This window comes from Chrysochloris asiatica, unplaced genomic scaffold (assembly GCF_000296735.1).
Source record: "Chrysochloris asiatica unplaced genomic scaffold, ChrAsi1.0 scaffold00166, whole genome shotgun sequence".
NCBI lineage: Eukaryota > Metazoa > Chordata > Mammalia > Afrosoricida > Chrysochloridae > Chrysochloris > Chrysochloris asiatica.
The window spans coordinates 4,906,983-4,928,245 of record NW_006408684.1 but is presented as its reverse complement, the minus strand read 5'-3'; the positions used below and the strand labels follow the sequence as shown (position 1 = coordinate 4,928,245).

Genomic DNA, 21,263 nt, shown 5'->3' with positions numbered 1-21,263 from the left:
AAGTGCTAACAATTTAATGACTACTTATTACTAGAAATACTGTTGTAAATACTTTATCAATAAATACTATAGAGACTATTTTAACAAGAGAATCCTGATTAAATGTTTAATAAACTGCTATCCAAAAGCAAATATGTACAGAAAAGGGATATAGCTAAAAATTCGGGTACAAAGTAGAATAAAAGTTCACCTTAATATACTGTTGAACTTGATAAGGCTCAAATCCAGTGAAAAGCACAAAAGGGGTCAATTCTGGTGTTAACTTTTTAGTGGGAGGTGGTATATCTTCAAGTCTACAAAATTAAAAAAAAAAAAAAAAAGGACTTCATTGACTTAAACATCTTTAGAAAACAAGGGAAGATTTTTAAAAGGCTTTAGAACGTTTTAAGTGTATAAGCTTGTACTTATGGAAAACATGTACAAGTAATAATGAGTTACTTGTCCTTCCTTGTAAAGTTGCACACACAAAGACAAACAGTTCCAAAAGAAATAACTCAATTAGCTTTTTTTCTTTTAATGAACTTTTAATAGAAATAACTTTCTCCTCTTTATCAAATCCACTCCCAATTGAAATTAAGAGGAAAACAAGGCATTAAAAAGTGTAAAAATTAAAGTTAGACATTTTCATCTCATTAATTTTGCCAGCTTCACCATTACTAATGTTGTTAAGTGCCATCAAGTCCATTCCAACCCATAGTAACCCTGCATAGGGTTTCCAAGGAGCAGCTGGTGAATTTGAACTGCTGACCTTGCAGTCCACTGTTTATCTTACAGAGCCACACCAGGACTCTATCATTACTAATACCAACAACAAAAAACCCCCCACCACCACTGAGTCAATTCTGTTTCACAACTACCTTACATAGGACAGAGCAGAAGTACTCCTTAGACTTTGACAGACTATAAATCTTTACAGGAAGGGACTGCCTTATCTATCTCAGGCAAAGCAGCTGGTGGATTTAAACAACTGACCTTGCGGTTAGCAACTCAATGCTCACTCCACAAAGTCACAAACGTTCTTAATTCTTTTTTTATGTTTTATTTTGAATTATGTGATAGTTTACACGGGAGAACATTAGTTTTACATTCATCCTATCGTATACCATTTCATTGCTATGGTTACAATCCCCTCCATGCATCATCAACATTCTTAATTCTTATAGCAAGCTTTTAAAACAATCTTTTATGACTTTGGTCATTCCTTGCTTGCTGTTAAACATTAACAATTGATAAAAATAAGCCAGGGACTGTCCCCAAAATATCCAGTATTGTGTCCTTCAGTATCCTCAGGGACTGGATCCCCACAGATCAACTCCTATAAAAGGTACAGTATTTACAATAACCTACACAGATCCTCCCATACACTTTCAATTATTTTTTGTGGATGTTATGTGCTGTCCAGTCCATTCCAAGTCACAGCAAGCCTATGTACAAAAGAAAACAGTCCAATGCCATCCTCACAACTGTTGTTACAATTTGAGTCCATTATTGCTGTCACTTTGTAGATCCAATTTGCTGGGAGTCTTCTACCAATTCCAAGGAGCATTCTGGCTATACTTCTTTCAAAACAGATGTTTGTTTTTCTGGTAGTCCATGGAGCTTTCAATAGTGTTTCCCACCAACATAATGCAAATGGCATCAATTCTCCAGTCTTCTTTATTCATTGTCCAGCTTTTGCATGCTTATGAGGTGACCCAATTGTTAAACTGGTATTTCTGCTCTTGAACACTTTTAAAGAGGTCTTTTGCAGCATATTTGCTTAATGTAATGTGTCAACTGAATTCCTGACTGCTGCTACCATAAGTGTCGATTGCGGATCCAAGCAAATCAGACTTCTAACTTTTCTCTGTTTAGCATGCTATTTTTTGATCCAGTTGTGAGGATTCTTGTTTTCTTTAGACTGAGATGCAATCTATACTGACGATTACAGTCTATAATTTTTACCAGTTAAGTTCTTCAAGACCTCTTCATTTCCAGTAAGCAAGGTTGTGCTGTCTGCATATTGCAGGTTGCTAATTAGTCTTTCTCCAATCCTGATGCCATGTTCTTCTTCATTTAATCCAAATTCTCAGATTATTTGCTTAGTATGTACACTGAGTAATTATGGTGAAGCACACTTTTCCTGATTTTAAACCACTCAATAATCCCTTAAATGATTTCTAGATTATTGATATTATTTAGTGGTGGTGGTTATGTGCCATCAGTGACCCCTGCAAAGGGCTGTCTATATGCCATAAACCTTTACAGAAGCAGAAGCCTAATCTTTCTCCCTCAGAATAGCTGGTGGGTTCAAACTGCTGGCTTTGTAGTTAACAGCTGAACATATAATCTACTACCTACCAACCAGGGTTCTTTCCTGAAATACCTAATATATTGTAAATACTATACAAATAGCAAGTTCCACTCTCTCTTAGTCTCTGAAGGATTGCTTTGACCATTTTATCGTTTTTTTCCCCCTCTTTCAGATTTTTTAAATCTGCGATTGTTTGACTCTGCAGATTCAGAATGACTAGAAATTGGAGGGCAGACTATTTCTTTTTTTAAATTTTAGCCTTCAGTCCTCAACCAGATCTGTTTTATACCAGAGAGATTAAAGAAACTGTTTTACTCAAGTACATATTTTAAATTAAACTTCTCAGTATTTCATATTTCCCTTGGATTTTTTCAAATCCTAATTTTCAGTTTGTATTTAAATGAGAGTCTAGAATGTAAAAAAAAAATCGTGGCATTTTGATCAGAGTCTTACATAAATATAATCATAAAATTACGATTTTACACAGAATACAATAATTCAATTTGTGTTCTGGTTGCAGGGAATGGAAGGAAGGAACGATGAGGAGCAGAGCAGTGCAAAGTGATGAAGAAACTAGTAATTGCAACACATTTAAATCAGGGCCTTGAACCGGTTTAAACTGGTTCATAGCTGGCAAAGTGAAACTGAAATAGACCTGAAGTTTAAAAATTGGAGTGATTCAGAATAACGAGAACAAGAGTAATTATGGGTCAAACCCTGGAAAGGGATAATTGGAAGAAGTATAGTGAGCCCTCTGAGGAGTCTGATGCCCGAGATAAGACTACTGGCAGGACTGTAGTGAGTGACACACTTTCAAACGGTCTTGGAGTGGGACACTCTTGCTTCCGACTCTGCTTAAAATCTGATGGACAGAAGACCTGGCTGTTATACAACTTTGATTTCTATGATAAAGATTAAGATTCTAGAAGGACTTCGATTAGTAGTATTTCCTATTCCAAATTTTTTTAATTTGGGGGTCTGTTTACGTTTCACTTTCTCAGTCATAACTGAATGGGAAGAACAGGGTTGAAACCCTGCTCACTCAACATTTAGGTAGAGAAAGTGTATTGCATCAAATATAGTTAAAACAGAAGATTTTTAACAAGAATAGAAAACGCTTCTTTGATGTGTTCCTCTACTTGCCAAGCTTTACTAGACAAATTACTAGCAGGATTTCCTTTCTGGCTAGTATGCACACCTGATTCCAAAGGGGTCCAGGCCTCCTTCCCACCAGTTAGTGCAGCCCTATCCCTGCTCCTTACCACACACTGGCAAACAGAGCAGGCTTAAGAGAATTTCACACCAAGGTTGCTTTTTCAGCACACCTAAACTGTTGTTGTTATTTGTTGCCACTGAGTAGGTTCCAACCCTTGGAGACCCTGTAAAGGATTTCTGAGGAGCAGCTGGTAAATCTGAACCACCGACTTTGCAACTCAAACCAACCTTGTTGTCCAGTGCTTATCCTACAGTATCATACTAGTGTTGAAACAGTTGCCTGTATAGGCCTAGGGAACCACAGGCTGTCTCATGACCTGGGGTTCTAGACCACTCACACCATTTCAACCACAGCAGTTTGTTTTATATACCGGGGGTTCTGGGTTAGAGTCTACTTTAAGAAAAAGTTTCAATTAAAAAAACAAAACAAAACAAAGGCATTGCCTGTCATTATTCACCATTGATCTCCTGCAATACAATGAGATATAATCACAATAAAATTGTGAACCAAACTCTTTCAAATTCTAATTACTGTGAAATCCCTAATTGCTGCCAGTTTTCTAAAACAGACCAGTGAAAGATAGCCACTCATAAAAAAAGGAAGCTAATTATTCATACCTGGCTCTTTTGGAAGAAGGCTGGATATTAGCTACTTCATTCTGTTTCAGTTTGGGAGGTAATCTTACACCCTGCAATTAAAATATTGTTTATTTAAATCAACAATCTCCTAAGTAATATAGCACCTTCTAGAAGATTTATGTATAAAATAAACTTTCTGATTATCTACAAGAATCATGTTCTTTAACACAGAATAGTATATGCCTAAAAAGATAAAAAAGGTTAAGTCAGAAGCAGACATTATTTATTCCAGCTAGAAATTCCTTTATCATATTTTATTCTTCCTTCTTTATTTACCAAATCCTATCAATTTCTTCAAGACATCTTTATCCTGTCCTCTCATCTCATGTTTCTTATTTGTATCCCAACTTTGAACCTTTGAGGAAAATTTTAGTTTCAAATATTTTGTTTTGTGCCCAAATTTGATAAATATAATCAATATAATTACATCCCTCTAAAAGAGATTATTCCTAAAACAGAAATATCACCTCTGCAGTGGTATAAAAAATAATGACAATCAGATCAATAGTATTTAGCTAAACAAGGTAATGAAACCCACAATCTGTTTCTCAGGATCAGTGTCCATGTTCAGTAGAAATAGCTTGAGGTCCTAACCTGGGAGCAGAAAGCCATGCCAAGCAAGAGAAAGAGAGAAGTAAGAAGACAGTCTTCCCTTTTGGGATTTCTGCCACAGTCATTTTCTCAATTTTACTGCAATATCTTGTCTACCTCTTTTGCAAACTTTAAACTCATGAATTTCTTTAAAAAAAAAAGCACAAGCTTTACTATTTAAAATAACCACCTCTTGAGCATATTAATATAGTTTGACTACCATTTATGTTTTTCTAAATAATGCTGCCAATTCTAAACAACCAAAACAAATACAAGCACGATGCTGTTAGGTGCCATCAAGCCAGTTCCAACTCACTGTGATCCAATATACAATGAAACCAAACACTGCCTGGCCCTGCGCCATCCTCCTAATCACTGCTACGCTGGAGTCAACTATTGCAGCCACTGTGCCAGTTCATTTCGTTTTCGCTAGCCCAACACAAGAAAATCTACATATAAAATAGTTAACATCTAGTAACCCTTTCAGACACAGAGAATCAAGCTTTATAATAATTTGTGAGATTTATACTATTTCTTACTACTAATTATAAATATTTATTTCTTATAAGTAATATCTGTACTTATTATTTACAAGAAAAACCCTAAATTCTCTATTTCAGCTCAGTTGGGCTCCTTCACAGCATTAGAACAAGGCAAGCCGTTCTCAAGCTTTGTCAGAAAGTCTCTGCTACTACCCTTTTTTGAAAAATCCAGACGATCACAATTAGGTCTGCAATAGCAATGACAGAAAGAAATGGCAGGATACACAAAAAGGATCAACTAGATTCCTAGTCGCTTAGATGTTCACCTTTAGTTTAGGAAAAATTGGTGACTACTTTCCCAACTTGGTCTTAGAAGTCACCCTAAAATTCCCTCCATCCAAATGAATGGAGAGAATATTTACTTTTGCTGATGTGGAGAGCAGGTCATGATTTATTAAAATCAGAATTACTAGTTTATAGTAGGGAAAAATACATATGTTCTCATTAGCATTAAACAAACAAGACAATAGTCAAGAGGCTGCCTGAACGATTATAGATAATTATCAGCAGCTTCCAGACTGGATGTTTTAAATAAGTCAGTAGGTCAATAATTAGAAGGTATGTGGTAATCCTGACAAGAATATTATCAGTTGTTTAAGGTGATTACAAGTCCTAAATTATCTCTTTATGTAAATCAACATCAATAAACATATGAACACAGAAGACCATTATTGAAAAACAGTTTACATACAATATGTATGTAACCTTAAGTCTTCAAATTACAAAGGATAAAAATACTGTTCTTACTGTGATGACGTGCAATTAAATGGTGACTATCAACACTAGGAAACTCAACGTGAAAAATCAGAATTAATGTACTACTCTTTGACTTTATAGATGAGAAAGCAGATAGTCCTTATTTCGTTAGTTTGAACAGCAACGAACAGCATTTAATCTTCCAGAATAGTCAGTCTATCCTGAAATGTTTATCAGAGACCTAACCCAAAGTGAGAAGGAGCTCTGGTAGCATAGTGGTTAGGAGTCAGGCTGCCAACCTCAAGGTCAGCAGTTCAAAACTACCAGCGGTTCCACGGGAGCAAGATGAGGTGTTCTGTTCCAGTAAAGATTTACAGCCTCGGAAACCCTGTGCAGGATCACTATAGAGTCGGAGCCGACTCCACGGTACTTAATAACAACAACAAACCAAAGTGATATGACACTCAACTTGGGACACTAGAAGTATTTCTTCCTCCTCAAATTGGATCAGATGCTCCTTTAGTTATAAATCTGTGGCCTAGAGTGGCTAACGTGCCATCTAAGGCAACGGATTATTTCTACTGGATGTTCTCCATGTTCTTACCTTGCTAATCCTACACAAAAAAACAAAACAGAAAGTGCACAAAGTGGTCTTATGGTTTTATTCTCTCTCCTATCCTTTAAGCAATCACTCATCTCTGTGAAATTCTCTAGAGAATTTAATTGCAAATAAGAGAACTATATAGGGAACTAGAAAATATATATTTCCTCCAACTTTGTCCATTTAATACACCATCAATAATTATGAAAACAACCAGACCTGGGATATATGAAACATTTTATGATAGATAAGGAGATACAGCCTTCATTATGATGTTGATAAATTATCAAAAGAATTTTAAATTTAAACATACAATATTCCCACTGCGTTTTGAAACATCCAAAGCAAGGTGATTAACATGACATACCATCAACAACTCTGCTGACACTTTTAATGGAGCTCTCCAAGCATCTAAAGAGAGAAATATGTTATTTTTATAACAATACATTGTTTGAATAGAAAAGCCTTTCTGTAAAAGCCTTTTCTGAGGGTTGGAAATTCTAGACACATAGGTAACCTAGCTGACAAAATTTAACACAGATAAATGTAATGGTTATACTTGAGTTATAAATTTTTCTCAGTAAAATGAGGAAGAAATTATAGACTATCTCTATGAAAGCTTGTTATCTATATGAAAAATAGCAAACAAAAAAGCAAATGGCATATGAAAATTCAAAGTACTGATCATTCCAGTTTGTTTTCTGGTTAGATCATATATTGACTGTTGTTCCAGATCTGGACACTACACAATCTGACCTCGAACAAACCAGCTAAGACTAGAGGTGGTTAATGTGAAGAAAACACATTAAACAGGGTATGGCTGAGGAGAGAAGCATGTTATCCTGGTGTGGCAGAGTAGACATGATAATATTTAAATAAAGATGAGTATCTATAAAACAAAAGTCTTTATAATCATTCTAGAGTTGAAGAAAACCAACAGATATGTTAAAGAGAAGTACATTATGGGTCAAAATGAAGAGCTTTCTCATGATTAAAGTTTTCCTTAAAAGAGGTTATTAAAGTTGCAGCTGAATGATCATTTTTGAATAATGCTCAATAAATGGTAAACCATGTGGAACTGAAACTAAGTGTAAGATTTACAACGAGGATGGTACAAAACCAGGCCGTTTTCTTTAGAATTAAAAGGAAGAGTTCCAGGCATGCACACTACTCCCAATCAGATAAGGCATCATGATGGCCATGATGAAACAGCAATTCAATGTAGTGCAGTAAATGATATAGAGGAAGAGGCATCAATTCTAATTTGGAAAAGAGAGAGAGCAGGGAATGTGTTTCACAGTACAGGCAGCATTTTGTATAAAGGCTTGCGAGACAAAACTAAAAAGGCTTCCAAACATTCCTTCCATCTAGAATCTATTCAAACAAACAAAAAATATCAAATCAGCAAAAAGCCCTGGACAGAATAGGGAAGAATAAAAGTTTGGAAAGAACACAAGAAATGAATGAAAAGCTGATTAGCAAGCTAAAGCCAAGCTTGTTGATTAGTACGTTTTTTAAAAAAAGAAAAATGTGATGAAAACACTTCTAATACTTGCTAGAAAATAAATCAAAAGGGACCTTTGACATTTCTGGCAAAAGTTCAAGTAAGTTTTACGTCAATATTGCTACCAGAAATACCTTCTTATTTTAACAAAATGTAGAGCATGTGCAAATTCACTTACCTAGAAGATTTAAAACTAAATGTGGAGTGGGGGCAAATGGATCCTGTAGAGTAAAGGCTGAGTACCGACTATATTGAATCTGCCTTAGTGCATCAAAGTTTCCAAGAAGAATGTCACCAAGCCACTGGGCATTCACACATGGTATCCTCCACTCTTTGGCTTTTTCATATTTTAATCCAGTTGGTCTTTTTATTTTAAGGGAAAAAACACATTTATCAAATGTTAGAGTTGTCTATTGTTTAAATATATATTTACTTTCAAAAAAGCCAATGAAAACAATTTTCTCCTATTATAAATGCCAGGCATATCTTAGCAAAGTTCATAGTCATCACTGTCTGGTAATTATATGTAGCCTTCAATCCTCATACTGGACTATGAGACTGCCAATAAATACAATTTCTCTTAGTCTAATGTTTACCTTACTAATTTCATTAATTCACATTAACTTATTTAATCTAATTAATTCAAATATATGATTTCTGCTAACATTACTATGATGAAGATCACCATTCTTTTAAAAGATTTTTGCATCCATATTCAAATTTGTACCATAATAAGAACTGCATAATTATTGGAAGAGCCATATATTGTATATAAATTTTAAATTAACTGAAGTTTCGAAATTTTGCTTACTCTTTACAAATGAGGACCGTGTTGCTGCGGCATAGATAACCTGTGTATTTAGCACCTGCCAGGTAAGCCATTAACTTTAGGTCATCTCTGTCACTGTCAACAAATCCAGTCACGGAAATAATCTAAGCAAAAACAAAGAACAGCAAATATGGTAAAAAACAAAGACAAAGTCATATCCAAGTACTATTTCATCTACTTTTTAGTTGGTAGATATAGAAAAGACATACAAAGGACCATGAAAATGTTCATGGAAAAATGTAATTAAGAGGTAATAAAATTTCCCACAAACTTTTTGAAGCCCGTTTGTATATGTATCTTCCTTCCCAGGTGCTGTTAAGTAGATTTCAACTCATGGCCACCCTATGTGTGTCACAAGAAAACTGTGCTCCACAGGGTTTTATCAAAGTCTGACTTTTCAGCACATAAATATATATATTGTTGTATATTCATTCTTTGGAATGAAAGAATTTGGCATTTAATAATAATACCATTCCTAAGAATTTCAAGACCAAATTACTTCATTAGGAAAAATATTTCCTTGTAGCAAGGGAAAAAAAAAAAAAAAAAGATTTAAAATATGGAAAGAAAACCTTTTCTGCATTAATAAAACAAAGCCAAGATGGAGTCCTGGTATGCTGTAGGATAAGCACTGGACCCCAAGGTTGATTTGAACTACAATGCCGGTGGTTCAAACCAATCAGTTGCTCCTTAGAAACACTATACTGGGTCACTGTAAATCAGAACTGAGTCAGCAGCACTTAACAACAAGATCACCTTAATAAGTTATTTTGTTAAGGATATTAGTAACAGTCAGTTCTTCATTCTCCTTAATGATCCCAATTTTGACAGTATTTGAATGGGAGGACCCACAGCTGTTGATAAAGTTGCAGCCAATAGTGGAGAGTCAACCAAATATCTACAAGGAGCACAAAGCTGTGATGGCATGGGGAGAAAAACGGAATTTAAGTCAAACCTATTATGCTAAAGGCTCTTATAAACTAGACCAGGCAAAATACAAGGAAAAACAAGACAGTGTAAGAGATATTAAGTCAGCACATTTGCCAAAGGTAAATAATTGTTAACAATTGAAACCAAAGAATTCTGCCTTACATGCTGTGAGCATGGCTTTCCTCCTGGTGGGAATGCCACTGGAAAATGAAGAGCTCGATGAGGTGGTACCATTTTCTTCTTTTTAAAGACTGCATTTAACCAATGTGCAGTAATACATCTCTTCCTTTCTCTTATTGCCTATGAAAAACAAAATTAGGGTTTGTTTTTTTGCTGCATGGTAAAGCACAAAATTGTAAAGTTGTGTTAACTATAATGCCATCTATATTGGAAACCCTAGAAATAAACGAATTTCAAGAAGTTTAACAAGAAGTTTATTAATGTAACAAAGCAAAACAGTATAACTGATTCACTTTAACAGTGTCAAAGTATTACTATCTACATATGAACAAATGGAGTCTGGTGGTGGTTAGGCATTGGGGTGCTAACTGAAAGGCTAGTGATTCAAACTCACCAACTGTTCATAGGAGAAAAGTAAAGCTGTCTGCTTCCTTCAAGAGTTAGTCTCAGAAATCCTAAGGAGTAATTCTATTCTATGCTATATACGGTTTGCTGTGAGTTGGAATCAAATGAAATGGCAGGGAGTTTGGTTGGTTTTGTTTTAATAGTTAAAAAATAACTGACAAAAGAAGAAAAAAAAGTTTCATAAAAACATTAAAAGTTGCTTTAATCATAAAATAACAGCTAAGATCATGAAAACTAAAACTCTCTGGTGGAGGTGTGTCATGGAGTCGGTTCCAACTTACAGCGACCCTGCACAGGGTTTTTTAATATTTTTTTGGTAATTTTTTTTTCTTTAAGCTTTTATTGTTGATTGAGTGAAAGTTTGCAGGGCAGATCATCTGTTTTACATTCAACAATCATACAACTTGTTTCATCGCAATGACTACAATCCCCTCCATGCACCATCTCTATTCACTTTAGCTCTTTTTTTTTAAACACTCAGGCATATATAATAATTTACACCACCAAAGGGCACATTCTGCAAGTCTGCCTCCTGGCCACCAGCTCTTCGTCCCTCTCTTCCCATGAATCTAAAGTCCTCAGCTGCTCCCCCTCTTCATATCCCCAACTCTGCCTCAATCTTTGCTGTCGCTGCTTCTCGGGATAAGGTCACGCATTCCGCTTGTGCTCTTCTCCCCTGATGGTCCTAGAGTCCTTTGTTTCTGGACTGTAAGATTAACTGCTCCCCCATTTTTGTTACAAAATTACCTTTACAATTGTGAGAGTCGCAATTAGTCATGATAACAACTACTCACTATTGAATCATAAGAATCTTACCCCCACCTCTTTTAACCAGACCCATATAGACAAGAGAAAAGTATTCAGTGAGGACTCTTTCTTCCCCCACAAACTCTTAAACTCCCTCTTGAAATCATGTAAGCCAGTCACTTCGTGATTTTTTTCAGTCCCTTCATTTTATGTAGCCAATGTCTAAGTTGCCCGTCCTTTTCTACCCTATGTGAAGAGGGGATAGCATTGATACTTGATGTGAAGACTCCTTCCCTCTCTGTTGGTATTTAGAGTTACTACCTCGATAAGTTTAGTCAGGTTCATCAAATTGCAGCAGTTTACCCTTGTTTCCTGTATGAAAAAAATTTTTTTAAATCTTCCCCTAGTTGAGTTCTGATTATCAAGCCATCGAAGCTTCATCAAATGGGTACTATCTGGTTTGTATGTTTTTGTGCATCTCCCCTCACTTCATACCAGCTGGATGCTTCACTCTCAGCTCTAGCCCTATGTGGCTATGTCCTTGTCCATGGGCTCAGGTGTCCCCAGGTCTCACCGACACTTTGGACCAATAAGCCCTTCTTCTTCCCTCTCTCATCTCCAGGTCAACGGAAGTCAATGGACCATGGTTGAATTCAGCCCATTTCTTCATTGCCTTTCCCCCTCTTCCACTCACCACTAGACCAATGTGGTCACCAGCAAGCTTACATGCCTGCTCATGTGTTCCCTTTGAGTTTCAGTCTTACCGGGGGGTTTGTCCTGAAGGAACTTGATTGCTTGCCTTGATGGCTTCCCCGCGAACAGCTTGCTTATTCTTGTAGTAGTTAGCCATACTGACATTTTTGTTTTGGGCTTTTCCTTATGATCTTTCTTTAAAGGTGTACCTTCTGACACTCCAGCTGTTCCAGGCTGGTCCGCATATCCTTTCTAGTGGGACTGTCCCACCTCAATGGGACTGAGGATTCTACCTAAAGTCTTATACGCTGCAAAGGCTCCGCAAGACGCCTATTTCATTGGGCAAGTTCTAAAACCCCTTTTAGGTATTCCAATTAGTTATAGGCTGAAGACAAGCTTACAAGTTCTCTGTAACCATGTTTCCCAACATTCCTTTCTGTCCCACTAAAGTGTCTATTTTATAACAGTAGGCAAGGAAAACCAACACACATAAGACAGTCAAGCATCTTAGTATTATTTCCCCTCTTCAAACTATGCCTAGGTCCCCGTATCACAGAGCCCTGTTGTTCCAAGGTTGAGCATGCATCACTATTTACCTCTGTCCCACTTAGCCCATGTAAACCTGTCTCATTGTTCCCCTATCTACCTTGTTCTTCCACCTCCTCCCCCTTCTTGTATTGCCCTCCCCAACACCCGAACTATGATGTGTCTGCCCCCTACCCCATGCTCTACTGTCGCCTCACTCTACCTCCCCGTAAACTGCCCAACCCAACCCCACCAATGTAAGTTACCTTATATTCCATTAACTTTATCCTCCATTTAAGGCAGTCTATTTTATCGTGGAATCTACTTGATCTTCTCACCACCTGGAGATTTCTGTTCCTCTGTGTCTACCTTCTTTCACGTTGTAATTGTTTGGATCATAGATTGACCACCCAGATCCTCTGAATTTTACAGTTTTATTCTGTTCTCGACTATTCCATTTGTAGATTGAGTTCCGGGTGATACTGCCACATACATTAATCTCTGGTTGTTGTCTGTTCTTGTCGGTCCCTTTAGGATGTTTTTCATCACAGGGTTGGCTTTGGAAAAATCCCTTAGCTTCTGTTTATCCTGGAATGTTTTGATTACACCATTGTATTTGATTGACAATTTGGCTGAATAGAGGAATCTTGGTTGGCAGCTTTTTCCTTTCAGGGTTTTCTATATGTCTCCCCATTGCCTTCTTGCCTTCGTACGTTAACACTTCTGTTTTCCCTAGCTGCTTTCAGGATTGTCCTTATCTTTGATTTTGGAGAGCCTGATTATTATGTCTTGGTGATTTTCTTCTAAGGTCTTTCCTTCCTGGGGTTGGTTGAGTTCTTGAATGCTTATCTTTTCACTTTTCAGGATGTCAGGAAAATTTTTTTTCCAGCAGCTCTTCAACTATCACCTCTGAGGACTTGTGTGATTCTTCCTGTTAGGGAATGCCAATAATTCTTAAGTTCTTCCTCTTCATTTTGTCCAACATGAATCTTAGAGCTTCTTCAGAATTTTTTATCCTTTTTTCTGCTTGTTCTTCATTCTTAGTAGTATTGAGAGATTTATCTTCCAGCTCACTAGCTCTGGCTTTCATCTCCTCAATTCTACTCCTTTGCCCTTTCAGTGTATTATCCATTTCTGATGTTCTATTAATCGTTTGGACCTCTTTCTGTAGGTTTTGAATTGTTTACAATGCTGTATCTATATTATTAGATTGTTCCTGTAGCACTTTCCTGACTTCTTCCTTATTTTTCTCAACTCCATTGTATTTATAATCATTTTTCTGAATTCCTTCTCAGGCATTTCCAAAGCCTGCCCTCCTTCTAGTATGGAGTATACCAGCTCATTTGTCTCAGTAACTTTATCTTGATTCTGGACATGTGCTGATATGGTCATCTGTTTCTGGTTTTTGGGCATATTCAATAGTTAGGTGTGGCCTTAATACTTAGATGGGTGTGTGTTTTAGTTTTTTTTTTTATGCTTTCTGATTGCCTCCAGGTAGATGTGATCAGGAGATGGGCTTCCCTTTTCACTTTTCTTCCTAACAAATTTCAAGATGCCACTGTTGGTTGTTATGACACAACTCAGGATTTAACTCTTGGCCTGTTTCCTTTTTTGTCTACCGGTGCCACTCCACCATCCCTGTCCAGGCCTTTTTCCTAGTGATAAACAGCTCAGGGCCAGCTTTAGTCGTTTTGTGTTGCCATTTGGTTTTAAGTGGAAACTGTCTCTTTAAATTTTGAGATGTGTGTGCATGCATAATAGAACCCTCAGGGAGTTGGGGTTGGGTGTCCACTCGCTCAGGCACCCCTTCTAATCACCAGACTGGAGGTGCACAGACAGCCAGAGAGAGACCAATGAACTGATTAAAAAATAAAATAAAAATAAAGAATGTCTACACCTTTATCTCCACGGTTCTGCCAGGTGTCCGCGGCTGCTCAGATCCTTCCACTGTTCGGTCTCACCCAAGATGGCCGCTCAGGGAGCAGCTGAGAGCCTTGAACTAGAAAGCACTGGATTTCTTGCTTCTGATACAAATTCCACAGGCTGTAAGCCTTCTAACTTTCTAAATATTCCTTTATATGTGGTTAGCATTCTGGGACCATCCCCTGAGCTTACTTGGTCTGGTATTTTGTGTTGTTGCTGACAGAGCTCCTCACTGCACTTCTACCCTCTCTGCCATCTTGTTTGCTTCCCCCTGTATAGGGTTTTTGAGGCTATAAATCTTTATGGGAACAGAAAACCTCATTTTTCTCCCATGTAACGGCTGGTAGTTTTGAACTGCTGATCCTGAAGTTAGCAGCCCAACTCATAACCACTACCCTACCAGAGCTCCTTAAAATTCTCTGATTAAGAATAAAGAAAAAAACAAAAACAGTTGTCAAGTTCCTTCTAACACAGAGCACCCCTATGTGTTTCAGAGTAGAACTGTTCCCCATCAAGCTTTCAATGGTTGTGGTCTTTTGGAAGTAGAGTGCTGGGTGTATCTCCAAAGGCACCTCTGAGAGGATTCAAACTGCCAACCTTTGGATCTAGGCGCTTAAATGTCTGCATCACCTAGGGAGTCCTTAAGAACACTAAAGACTTGATATATCACAGGATATAAAAATATGATTACCCACCTAAAATAATCACATGGGAAAAAAACCTAAGTAGTTCTACATTTTTTGTTGAAAATTAAATCTGCCAATGCCTATGTTCCTAAGAATCAGTGAAAATTATTAAGAAGAAATTTGCCTGTTTTGAAAGATAGAATAAAGTCCTTTCCAAAAGCAATAATCACTAGAATCTAAAGACTACATATAATTAAATTATATCCTTGAGTATTTTGTGCTCTCTAAAGATCTATATAGGATTGAGTTAATAACAGTAACTCAAAAGATTAGACAGGAAACTTAGAGGACAATGAATGGAGGAAGAACAACTCAGAAGAAGAGGGTAAGAATGGTTACACAACTGGAAGCATATAATCAATGTCAATGAACTGTGCAAACTATGCATGTATAAACTGCTGAGTTGGTGTGTGTTTTGCTGAATACATTCTTAACAACAAAAATAATCTTAAATATTATAAACAGACTTTACCACAGTCACAGTTTAGATCATGCTGCTTACCTGTGCATACATACCACTGACTTGACTTTCACAAAGAAGGTGTGTACATCGACTATTGAACGTGGGATCCACAGTGCCCCCGTGTGCTTGAATGATCTAGACATACAAAACACCCAAATTGCAATCAATTTCGAGTATTCAAGAGAACAGTATAAAATTAAAATTTCAAATAAGACAGCTATTAAAAAACCCCACATGTTTTAGTATCTATTTCACCAAAGTATAACAAATATGCATCTATATTTGCAGACTAGTCTACCTGGCATTCTGGTACCATAGTAGTTATGAATTGGGCTGCTAACCTCAAGGTCAGCAGCTCGAAACTACCAATTGTTCCGTGGGAGAAATATGAGACATTCTGCTCCCATAAAGATTTACAGCCTTAGAAACCCTGTACAGGGTTGCTATGAGTCGGAACTGTCTCCATGGCACACCACCACCACTACCTGGTAATATAAATGAAAATCAACTCCAATGCTCATTTTATCTGAATTTACATGGGGAAAAAGAGAAAAACAGAAAACTCTTCTAAAACAGGTTTCTCAACCTCAACACTACTGACATTTTGGACCACGTAAATTCTTTGTTTTGGTGGCTGTCCTGTGTAATGTAGGGTATCTGGCAGCATCTCTGAGCTCTACCTTGCAGATGTCAGAAGCACTTCCCCTAGTGGTAACAACTAAAAATGTCTTCAAACACTGTCAAACAACTCATGAAGGGCAGAAATGACCTTTTTAAGAACCAATATTCTAAAGGGGAAAAAAAGGGCAAATCAAAATAAAGTGAATCAAAGATTTAAAAAAAAAGATTAATTTGGGGGGCTGATAGGACTGTCTATATCCTGAGTGTGATGGTTATATGGCACTGTGCATTTATCAGAATTGTACACCAAAAATTTTACCAAACATTCACAGAAGAGTTGGCACCAATTCCAAAACACAGAAAAAGATGAAACACTCCCTAGTACATTTTATGAAGTGAGCATAACCATCATACCAAAACCAAGCAAGGACATCACTTAAAAAGAAAACTATAGACCAATATCCCTCCATATCAATGAGCATAGATGCAAAAATTCTCTACAAAATCCTATCCAATAGAATTAAATAAAATATTGGCAAAGAATACATAAAGACTAAGTGGGATTCATACCAGGGACTGCAAGGATGGTTTAGTATTAGAAAATTAAATTAAAAAAGGGAAAAACCACATATCATATTGAATGATACAGAAAAGGCATTTGAGAAAAATCCAATACCCATTCCTGATAAAAACACTCAACAAAGTACGAATTAAAGGGAAATTCCTCAACATAATTAAGAACACATATACAAAACCAACAGCCAACATCACTTTCATTGGACAGAAACTGAAAGCATTCCCAATGTGAACAGGAATCTGAAAAGGATGCCCTTTATTACCACTCCTATTCGATATTGTGTTAGAAGTCTTGGTGGCTGTGTGCCGTGGAGTCAGTTCCGAATCATAGAGACCCTGTACCGGGTTTTCTGAGGCTATAAGTCTTTAAGGGAGCAGAACACCTTATCTTTCTCCCAAGGTTCGCAGCCTGATTCTTAACCACTACATTACCAGAGTTAGAAGTCTTAGCCAGAGGTATAAAGCCAGAAAAGGAAATTAAAGGCATCCAAATTATCATAGAAGTAAAACTCTCTATTTGCAGATGATATGATCCTAGACATAGAAAATTCCAAAGACTCAGCAAGAAATTAATGGAACTCTTTGGAAGAGTCTCAACAATGTAGCAGAGTACAAGATCAATATACAAAAATCAGTTGGATTCCTATATCCTAGTAAAGACAATTCTGAAAGGTTATTAGGAAAAAAATAACCATTTACAACAGCTACTGAAAGGATGAAATATTTAGGAACAAATCTAACCAGAAAAACAAAAGACTTAAACAAAGAAAACTACAAAACACTTTAAGAAACCAAAAGAGATTTACAAAAATGGAAGAACAGGCACTAGAAGGCCCTTTTACAATAAACATTAAAATCACCAAATAAAACAGACATAGATGAAAATTCCAGCACCCTGAACTTCAAAAGGAAGGTTAGAGAGGTGGATAGAGTGTTTGCTGGAAGGACAGGATAAGCAGGGATGGTGAGAGAGGGAGACTGACTGGTGAAGGGATATCCAGACACCACTCAATCACCTTGTGAGCAGATTCAGCAGTAGAGGGAAGCCAGACAGAGCAGATTCACACTGGTAACAGGAAAGTGTGATTTCTTCTTTTGTCCCATGCTCCCCTGGTGACCAGAGTGTGGCCAGCTGCCACCCCCATACCTCCAGTGCAGACCCTGCTCTCTGGAAGTTCGGAACCACGCCAGTTGGGCCACTTTCGGTTACCATTTTGGGGCCTGGATTCAGGTGGGTTCAGCTTCAGACCAACTAAACCCACAGAACCACCAGACCAACATTTAACCAGTCACCCTGCCCCCAGCTTCCTAGTGGTCCTAACAGAAACTGACATAGTTGCATCAAGGACCCCCAAATTATTTCCAGACTGAGTGTTTAGAACAAAGATAATATTGAGGCCAACAGAAACTCCATCTAGGGCCAGGAACTCTGCAGTCACATTCCTATGACAACCACTTCATGAGTTCTTTGAAAAGATCTCTCCCCTCCAGATCCAACAACTGCACTGTTTGTTTTTATACAATACTCACCCTCATAATGCCCCAGAGACAACAGACATTTTAGCTCATACGAAGAAAAAGAGAGGATGGCTCAAAAAAAAAAAAAAAAAACAAGATGCAGAGCCAGAAGATGTTTCTGAGGAAGAAACGGTAATAGATCTAACTGAGAAAGAATTCAAATAATGATAATTGTTGTTGTTATTATGTGCCGTGGTTTCCAAGGCTGTAAATCTTTACAGGAGCAGAAAGCCTCAGCTTTCTCTCATAGAACAGCTCGTAGTTTCAAACTGCTGACCTTGAGATTAGCAGCCCGATTCGTAACCATACCCTCAAAGGATTAATAGAAAGATTGAGGAAAGAAAGAGAACACAATACAAACTTTAGAATTCAAGAAAACATTACAAGAACAGACAAGATAAATTTAAATTTTTAAACAATACAAAACCTGCTATTAGAAATCCAGAAGATTAATACTAACATCTCAGAAATGGACAATGCATTGAAAGGGCATAGGAGTAGATGTGAAGCAATGGAACTCAAATTGAAGGTGCTCCTGAGTTTAAGCGCCGTTCAGTCGGTTCTGACTCACAGCAACCCTGCATAGGGCTTCCAAGGAGCAACTGGTGAGCATGAACAACTGACACTGCGGTTCACCCGACCTTGCAGTCTAGCACAGTGCCACATCAGGATCTCTCAAAAGTAGCATGCTAGAAGAATGATCAGAAAAAGGAATGAAAAAATCTGAAGAAAGCTTAAGAGTTATATGGGACACCACGAAGTGGAAAAACTTACAGTGATTGCAACTCCAGAACAGGAAGAGACAAGCACATAGAAAACTATAGAAGAACTGCTGGAAGAAAACTGACCTAACACCATGGAAGATGAGACAATATGCATACAAGAAGCTGAATGAATCCCAAAAAGGTTAGATTTCCAGAGAAAATCACCAGTACATATCATGATAAAAAATTTTTCAAAATCAAAGACAAGGAGAGGATCCTGAGAGAGGCCTGGGAAAACTGAAGTTACCTAGAAAGGAGAACCAACACAACAAAGCTCAGATTGCTCAGCAGAAACCATGCAGGCAAGAAGGCAATGGAATAAATGACATACAAAAAACTCTGTAAGAAAAAAAAAAATCACCAACCAAGAAGCATAACCCCAGCAAAGCTGTCCCTCAAATACAGCAGTGAAATTAGGACATTTCCTGATAAACAGAAATTAAAGGAACTTATAACGACCAGATTAATTTTGCAAAAATGCTGAAGGGGGTTCTTTGGATTGAAAACCAACAACAGCAGACAATAATCTGAGATGAAAATTACGACTGAGCACACCACCACCCGGAACTCAATCCAGGTATGTTATTGTTCTGTGCCGTGGAGTCAGTCCTGACTCATAGCAACCCTGTACAGGGTTTCCAAGGCTGTAAATCTTTGTTGTTGTTGTTAAGTGCCATGGAGTCGGTTCAACCCATAGTGACCCTGAACAGGGTAGAACAGGGTTAACGAGGCTGTAAATCTTTACGGGAGCAGAAAGCCTCATCTTTCTCCCGCAGAACTGGTAGTTTCGAACTGCTGACCGTGAGATAAGCAGCCTGATTCATAACTACGCTACCATAGTTCTTTCAATCCAGATATAGAAGTATTTAAAACTGTAAGACTGAAAACAGGGAAACAGAGATATCAATGTATAATAAAGTTAATGACAGAGCAAAAAGAGGGAATAATGTAGATACAGAACTTTCAAATGGCAAGGAAGTCAAGTAGATTTCAAGATAAAACAGACTGTTTTAAACTGGGAAAAATGAATAAATTAGAGGATAATCTGAAAGAAAAGTAATACAGCTGAATATCAAAGTAAAAAAAAGAGGAAAATCAGAAAGATTTAGTAACTATTAATACAACATAAATTAAAACGACAAGAAAACTCACCAACAAAATGAACTCAGCATAGAAAATTATGTGGAACTAAGTTTCTAGCAGCACCACAAAAAACTCACAAGAAAATGACATTAATTTACATCCATTGATAATTGCACTGGATGTAAATGAATTAAATGTACCAGTCAAGAGACATAAAGAACAGAACTGATAAGAAAACAGGATCCTTCAATATGCTGTCTACAAGAGACATATCAAAAAAAAGCAGAAACAGCCTAAATGCCCATCAACATCAGAATGTTTAAACAAACTTTTGTACATAAACGCAATGAAATACTATAAAATGTTGAAGAATAATGATGAATCTGTGAAACACCTCATAACATGAATGAACCTAGAGGACATTATACTGAGTGAAATTAATGAATCACGAAAGGACAAACATTGTATGAAACCAATGTTGTAAAAAGTTTTTTAAAAAAGGTTTTCTTGACTAAAGGAAGCGGTATCATCTCGCATCAGTCTAAACAGAAAAAACAGGAAACAGCAAATGCTGGCAAGGGTGTGGAGAGGCTAGACTTCCTACAATGCTGGTAGGACTGTAAAACAGTCCAGCCACTCTGGAAAATGGTGTGGAGCTTCCTCAGAAAACTGGAAATAGAAATACCTTGTTGTTGTTGTTAAGTGCCGTCAAGTCTGTTCCAACCCATAGCGACCCTGTATGGGGCTTCCGAGGAGCAGCTGGTGAGCTTGAACCACCGGCCCTGCAGTTCAAACGGCTTTGCAGTCTGCCTCATTAACCCACAGCACCACACCAGAAATACCTTATGACCCACAAAAATACAAGCCAGAGCACTAGTAGATATATGCACACCAATGCTCATCACAGCACTTTTCATAATAGCAAAAAGATGAAGACAGCCTGAGTACCTATCAATGGAAGAATGGCTCAACGAACTTCGGTACATTCATACAATGGAATATTTTTCAACCTTGAAGAACAATGATGAATCCGCAAAACACGTCATAACATGGATGAAGCTGGAGACTTATGCTTAGTGAAATAGTGAGTCACAAAAGGACAAACACTAAACAAACAAGATGGCAGATTGAGTGGACGTGTAGCAAAGAGCTCCACAAACAACAACACAGAATACCCGACCAAGCAGGCTCAGGGGATGGTCCCAGAACTCTGAACTATATATAAAGGAATACTTAGAA

At 37.4% G+C, this 21,263-nt stretch overlaps 1 protein-coding gene across 1 annotated transcript in view; it reads right to left on the bottom strand.

Annotated features, from left to right (window-relative positions):
* The window catches only part of PAXIP1 (PAX interacting (with transcription-activation domain) protein 1), a gene marked incomplete at its 3' end in the record, with an annotated part of 102,675 nt that overhangs the window by 13,115 nt on the left and 68,297 nt on the right, over nt 1-21,263 (bottom strand). Inside the window, exons 9-15 of the mRNA XM_006871304.1 lie at nt 15,502-15,597; nt 10,003-10,140; nt 8,893-9,014; nt 8,260-8,444; nt 6,945-6,988; nt 4,127-4,197; nt 191-293 (exon numbers count right to left, since the gene is read on the bottom strand). Of these exons, the coding sequence (XP_006871366.1) occupies nt 191-293; nt 4,127-4,197; nt 6,945-6,988; nt 8,260-8,444; nt 8,893-9,014; nt 10,003-10,140; nt 15,502-15,597 (759 nt within the window). The remainder of the gene's footprint in view (nt 1-190; nt 294-4,126; nt 4,198-6,944; nt 6,989-8,259; nt 8,445-8,892; nt 9,015-10,002; nt 10,141-15,501; nt 15,598-21,263) is intronic.